This window comes from Halyomorpha halys, unplaced genomic scaffold (genome assembly GCF_000696795.3).
Source record: "Halyomorpha halys isolate HHAL.00 unplaced genomic scaffold, Hhal_1.1 Scaffold124.1, whole genome shotgun sequence".
NCBI lineage: Eukaryota > Metazoa > Arthropoda > Insecta > Hemiptera > Pentatomidae > Halyomorpha > Halyomorpha halys.
This window is the reverse complement of record NW_027111282.1, coordinates 113,035-120,125: the sequence shown is the minus strand read 5'-3', so window position 1 is coordinate 120,125 and position 7,091 is coordinate 113,035. Positions and strand designations below refer to the sequence as shown.

Genomic DNA, 7,091 nt, shown 5'->3' with positions numbered 1-7,091 from the left:
AATCTTTTAATTAAATTGAAATTTAATCAACAATAATGTAATGACTCTCTTATTCAAGCCCAAAAGTTTAGTTTCTTTTTTTTTTTAATTTAATTTTTATTTACCTTCCAAGTGGTTTTTCAACTCTGTTAATTATAAGTTTATTTTTATTTTTTTTAACTATAAGTTACTTAGTATTTAAATTTATTACATAAACTAAGGGACATAAGAAGGTTTATAGTAGTACATGTACATAAATACATCACTGCAGTGTAGCATGTGTAAGGCAGTAGGCCAGGGTCTGGATACCCACTGATAAGGCAGTGGGCAGTGAGTATTGAGGAGGTATTGGAACAGTCTGTACTTAGGAGGTATTGGAGCTGTCTGGGGATCTGGCCGTCAATGCCACCCAGTGACACACTACTTTTATTTTGCGATCAACCTGTGTTTGAGGCATCGTCTTGCAAGAGACCCTCACCCGTCATAGTTTAACCTGTTTCATAGTTATTGGCATGAAGGCGGCTATCTTGGATGAGATATATTAGACTTTAGATGTATTGTTGATATTTGCATATCGAAACCCACGGCCTGCTGTAAATGACTATTTTTTTCAGCAAACCACAAGTTTTCCTTTTTCGTTTCAAATTGTTAAAAGATTTAATCATTTCTTTATTAAAACCAAAAGAAGTTTTAGTTTATACACTTATATTAATATTTTAATACTTCATAATTCATTTATTTTTGTATAGGATAATTTTTTTTATTTCCATTGGTTTATATTTTATTATCATTAAATTTTTGTACATCACTTGGAAGGTTATTTCTTTATTATTTAATTTTCTTCATAATTTTGTTTTTGTGAGATTTTATTTCAGATCCTCTTCTTTTTTTTTTACCTGAACCAGCAAATATTTTTAATCTAGGGAAGAGATTGGTACATTTAAAATTAATTAACTTACGTCATCACTTTTGCTTCTTCAATAAATTCATCTTCAGACATTGTACCTTCTTTCATCATTTTAACAGCTGTATCAATACAGCCACGCCATTTTCCACGACGTACAACTCCAAATTGGCCAGAACCAAGTTCTTCCAAAAGCATTAATTCATTAGGGTCTATTTCCCATTTATCTGAAAATACCAATCAAGCTTAAGTATTCAATAGAAATTAAAATAAAATAAAATAAGTAGTATACATCAATATTTTGTTATTTAAATATAAACTTCAACAGAGCCAGAAGAAATTCAAAATGCTAGATTTTTTTAAATCACGTTTTAACCAAAAGAAACCTATATCAAACATTTGAGGAAAATATCAGTTGATAATGAGTAAAGTAAGTACGTTGACAAGATTGTTACATACAATTAGTTCTATTTACTTTTAAAAAAAGTATAGTTTTTCTGTAAATAAAATCAAATAATTGCATGTTGATTATAACCTTATTCAAAAGTTTGTGCATTTCATAAAATTATAAAGAAAAAATATAGGTGCAGGGTGGCTCAGTGGTAAGGCAATAGTAACTTCAAGGAATGGGTTTGAATCTAGAAGTGGCAGATAATTATTTATTCTGTTACATTAGCCATGGATCAATCGGGTATTGAGAGATCATCCTGGGGCACACCAAGCCTCTAAAAAGTGGATACTCTTAATTTATGTAAAATCAATGGTATTTGGGTGTGATTCTGACCTAATCACCTCCTTGCACAACATCTGTGCTAGTAACAGTACTTCTTTACAAAGTACTGAACCTCTTGATCCTTCATGGGTTGTAGTGGAACAGATTTATTTTTATAGGGAAAAAATAATCTAAAACTGAATGACAAATAATATCAGGAAGAGGGGGAGTAATAGGCAAATAACGATAGAGAAAGAGGTTGGAGTGGTCTAATTTAGATTAATTTCTTTTAGTTTTGTAAGGAATTTAATTATAGACTATTTTAAAGCTATCAGAATATGTATGCTTTTTGAAATACAAGCAAATAAAGTTTTATATATATTTTTTTTTATAACTTTTTTTCCAGCTCTTCTTCAGAGATTTATTCTATTATTGAAAAGTTAAAAGGCTTTGAGGAGAAGATGAGGAAAGATTCATCAAAATCGTTAAAGCCATTTTGGGCTACAGCCTTTAGAAAAACAGGGAAATTCCGCAGAAGCTACTTCACATAGGGTGTCTGATCTACAGGTAATATTTAGTTTACATACAATTATTTTGAAGTAAAAGGCAAATGGTAATGTTTACTTTCTGTCATTAGTGGTGAGGGCAATCTTCTAAATGAAGGCTCAATCATTGGTTTTGATGAAGTGTTAAGAGAGATATATCATAGAGACTAACAAACAACTTTCAGAAATACTATGCATGGATTAAATTAACATTAATAATATTTATATATTTAAAATGAATCATGAAATTGGTAGTAAGGTAGAACAAAATTATAACTAAGGACATACCATGACTTAAACCAGCTGTTGGAGGCACTATCCTATCACACGGAGGTGATTTCAGTCTTGAAGCAAGACCTCCACTATTGTGACTATGATAATTAATTAATTCAGGTATGCTTGAGCAACAATGTTTTTCCGATAAAAAATATTCTCCTCTACTATTCTGTTTTATGTGATAGTGTTTTACATGAGGATGGGGCCTAAAAGTAAACAAAGATTAAATAAACTAACTGTACCAAAATATTACGTACATATTGCTTAGTTTAAATATGTATTTCATGATTTAATTTTAAAAGTTTTAATCTATTAAGTAATTTTTCATTTGATGATAAAGAACTTCTCGTATAATAGATAATTTAAATTTAACAGAGTGTTCATAACAGCAGTCCTGAAAGCTTCTAAAATAATATATGACTTAATGATAAAGTCAAAACATTGACAGATGTTAAAATAAGTTAAATTAATTAAAACACATACAAATGAATGACTCTCATACAAAAGAATTCTTCCCAAATGTATTGGAAATTTTGATAACTAACAAGCAGATTACTTAAAAATGGGTACCAGGATGATACTGTTCACAAGCTAATTATCGAGAATATAAAAATTTCAAAGACAATAAGTATAACTGAAATACTAAAAACCTAAATGAGGTTTTTCTGAAAATAAAGGAGAAAACAAAAAAAGATATTGTAACAAACGATTCACACCAACATTCATGTAATGGACGTCGTGGAAGAGCACCAACTGCTATGGTTCAGCAGAATATTTCCAGACACAGAGCCTATATTAACATGTATAAACTCTGAGGCAAAAGTAAAATAATGAAGAACCTGAAGGCACACTAAAAAAACTTAGAAAAGGTTCAAGAAGAATTTAATTTCCTAGGATAAATAAAGTAAAATAAAAAAGCTGATTCAACTCATCACTATATAAATACGGCTCTATAAAAAGAAGCCTCATAGAGCAATAAGCGATGGAAAAGAGGAAAAAAAACACAGTAACAAAGCTAACTTCAAAGAATTGACTCTAACAACATTGAAAATATTAGTACAGTCAACTCCAAATTACCCGAAGCAACATAAATGAAAAAATATTTGTTTTTTATGGATAAGCAGAAGTGTTGAAAAACCAAACCCATTGGATGAATTGTGATGCTGATGATTCTGGCTAGTCGTCGTCAACAAAGCAAGAGTTGATAATAAACCTGGAGAAGAAGGATGAATATGTCATGAAGTGAAACAAGAACATGACATTGCTTTCCCTCATTATTTATAGGAAGACAACAATGCATTACTGGCTAACATTAAGCCACTTATTAACTACTCAATATTGAAAAAAATAAACAAACAACTTAAAAAGATGGTATATCATTTAATAATTAATAAATTAATAAAAATAGTGATGAGTAACATTAAATATGAACTAAATATAGGTATTAAAAAATATTAACTCATACGTTTTCATGTATAATGACAATGTATATAGTCCTTTTGTTGAAGAATTTCGAACAACAAAACATCCTTCTTTTTCTTCTTCCTTAAGTAATGATTCTGCTCTCTGGCGAGACATGTCACCAACATACCACCTATAAAATTAGGTCAAAATCAGTATGATAATAATCTCATTAATTTAAGAAGACCTAAATTTTCAAATTATAAACAATTACGGAATTATGTCTTCCATATGTATTTATTGACATTTTATATATTTGATAGGACATTACAAAACGTTTTCCTTAATCTTCAGGGTCACTGTTTCACTATCATTTAAAATTGCATTACTATTGATTTATTTTTCCTCAATAGTGCTTATCCATATCAATTTCCAACATATATGGAAATTGATATGGATAAACTGTCAATTGGAAATTTGGACATTTGCAGCCATTACATTAATGAGAGCTTACTTATTTATTTTTTATACACCAGTTGACCATGTACGATGCCTACTAGGTGTCATTGTGCCTGTGAGTATAGGTTTAGGGTGGCACCACTGTTGTAAGAGTATAATTTAAATTAAAATATATTCAAAATATAAATTTAAAACTATTTACTCATAGTTTTGAAGACCAAGAAGGTCTTTTTCTTTAACATAGTTGCTGGGTATGTATCCAACAGCTCCATGTCTATCTACGACTTTCCACCAATGTTCCTGGGAATCATCAACAATTTCATACTCAGCTCCCTGTAACAAGATAATGACAGCATGTAGTCTAAATTTTTACAACAAATAAATTGTAACTTTATAAAATAATGAATAAGGATGCACATGATACCCATTTTTTAAACAAACATTACAACCTGAATTTCTCAACTGTATTTGAAGAATAATTATTTATAAATTTCTATAAGTACATTAATACACAATTTAAAATATAAAAAATCATAATATAGTGATGAGAGTGGAGTGCAAAGCGATGACTATACAGCTGGCAAGAGCAGATTTGTGTAAAATGGATTTGCCATGGCTGCAATTATTTTTATTTCTCCTTTATATTTATGTGAAGCCTATTATATGTTTATTAATAATTTTCTAATTTATTATTTTACAGTCTATTTTTCTATGCCTTTTAGTGGCAAATCCATTAGAAGTCTCTTACCAGCTAATTGATTGTTGGTTGATTGCTTGGCTGCTAAAGGTGTTTTCTATTCCTTTGATTATTGCATTTTAATGATCATGACCTGAAATGTTTTTGGAATTTATTGATTTTGTAATAAAAGTATTGTAATATGGAGTCACGGTAGCAGCATTATAATGTGCCTGTCTACCAACCCGAAGGTTACGAAATCGAGTCCTACCCGGGATTTTTTCAGGCAAATAAATATGCAATACTTACTCACAACCTCCCTCCGGGCATTTGTGAGGCCTGTAAGCCAATGGGTGGCACTCACAAAAATAGGCGTGGGAGTGACGAACCCACCCTATGAAAACCTCATCATGAGACGCGTGATGTCTGTCGCGTCAATAATAATAATAATAAAAGTATATAAGAAATATTGCTGATTATCCTACTCATTTCACCCTATACTCACTAAATTATTAAACAATATAATTTTAAATGCAACATTTAAAATATTGAATCAATTAATCTTTCATAAAGAAAAATAATCTTTTAAATAAATAAGGTTTATTCCTTCTACCTAGGTTTTTAGAAGAATTCTAAAATATTTAACAGAGAATGAAGACATGATGAACTGGTCCAAAATATAGGCAGTAATTTTGTTGCTTATCATGTTAAATATTTTTGAAAAGGTCAAATGAAGATGACACTATGAAAATAACTTTATTACCTCTATGAAAATATTTATGAATATAAGATAGTAATTTGGTCAAATATAATAGTCTGACATAGATTGAACGATTCCAATTTTCCAAATCCATATAAGAAAAATATGGTGCAGTCTCACCACCTTACTTTGGGTTGAAATCATTGCATTGAAATAATTCAAAAACTTCTTTATTATTCACAATGACAAAACAATCCCTTACTATATTTCTTTTGATTGGTTAGGTAAGAAAGTTACTATTACTATGATTTTGTGTTCCTATAGTCGAAACAACAGTCAAAAAGGTATATCTATTCTCATAACAACGATGGGAACACGAAAACATTTATTTTCTTCTCTAATTAATAATCAAATTCTTTTATGTGTTACATAACAAATAAACAAAATTGAAAGTACTTCAAATAGAAACTTTTTTGAAAATTCTGCATTTAAGCCCTTTCAGATTATTTCTATTTCAATGAACATAGGTATGAAAAGTTGAATAAAAATTGATCCATTTTGGAGAAAAAACAAATAAAATTGATTATATAAAGTTGTACCTCCAGTAAATTGATTTTAGAGAAAAATTTACTTTCACACTCCCAGCATGCAGCTACATCAACTATGTACAAGATTCATATTAAATACAATACAGATTCGTACAATCTTTTGTTTCTGAGATAGGCTCTGCACATACATACACACAAATGATTTTGTGAAACTTGGTTATTTGGACTCAGAGGACCTTAAATTGTGTATTTCCTTCAAAAATCAGATTAAAATTATATAAAATTGCAATACTTCCATGTTTACACATTTCATATATAGGTAAGTAAAAGTAAAAATGAATTAATTTGTTATTTAACATTGATAATACTTTTAAACAAAATAAGAGCCCTAAAATTTAGACTTCACTGAAATTATTTATTTTTCCATGTCCAACGATAAACAGAATGGTGTTTTAGACTTACTTTTTCCAAGGATAGATCTCCTGCTTCAATAGCCTTAAAAGGATACAGCGCAACAACAACTTTAGGCTTTGGTTGTGTCATTGGTTCCTATCCAACAAAATAAACCAGACTGATGTAACAAGAGTAAGACAATTTGATAGGTAGCACTTATAACAATGAATTATCTAATATATTTCTATCAGCTAATTAAATTAAATAAAAACCTTTTGAATTAATGTTGTTTTTGAATGAATACAACAAGAAAAGAACTGCATCTTGAGAATGGTAAATAAGTGGTCATTCACTATCTGAATGAATAAAACTAGACTTATCAATAAGCTTTGAGTCAGCAAAATATCAAAGATTTTACGCTTAACGAGATAAAGTTTTATAATATTTTTTTTTTATCTTAAAACAGAGAGAGGGAGGGAGGGAAAGAGAGAGGGAGAG

At 29.5% G+C, this 7,091-nt stretch overlaps 1 protein-coding gene across 2 annotated transcripts in view; it reads right to left on the bottom strand.

Moving 5' to 3' along the window:
* Nucleotides 1–7,091, bottom strand: part of Btk29A (tyrosine-protein kinase Btk29A) — a 29,846-nt gene that overhangs the window by 9,844 nt on the left and 12,911 nt on the right. For both annotated transcript variants that reach the window (XM_014416441.3, XM_014416440.3), the window contains 5 exons: nt 6,663–6,749; nt 4,479–4,609; nt 3,882–4,010; nt 2,429–2,622; nt 939–1,110 (listed from right to left, as the gene is read on the bottom strand). In XM_014416441.3, the coding sequence (XP_014271927.1) occupies nt 939–1,110; nt 2,429–2,622; nt 3,882–4,010; nt 4,479–4,609; nt 6,663–6,743 (707 nt within the window). In that variant the 5' untranslated portion in view covers nt 6,744–6,749. The remainder of the gene's footprint in view (nt 1–938; nt 1,111–2,428; nt 2,623–3,881; nt 4,011–4,478; nt 4,610–6,662; nt 6,750–7,091) is intronic.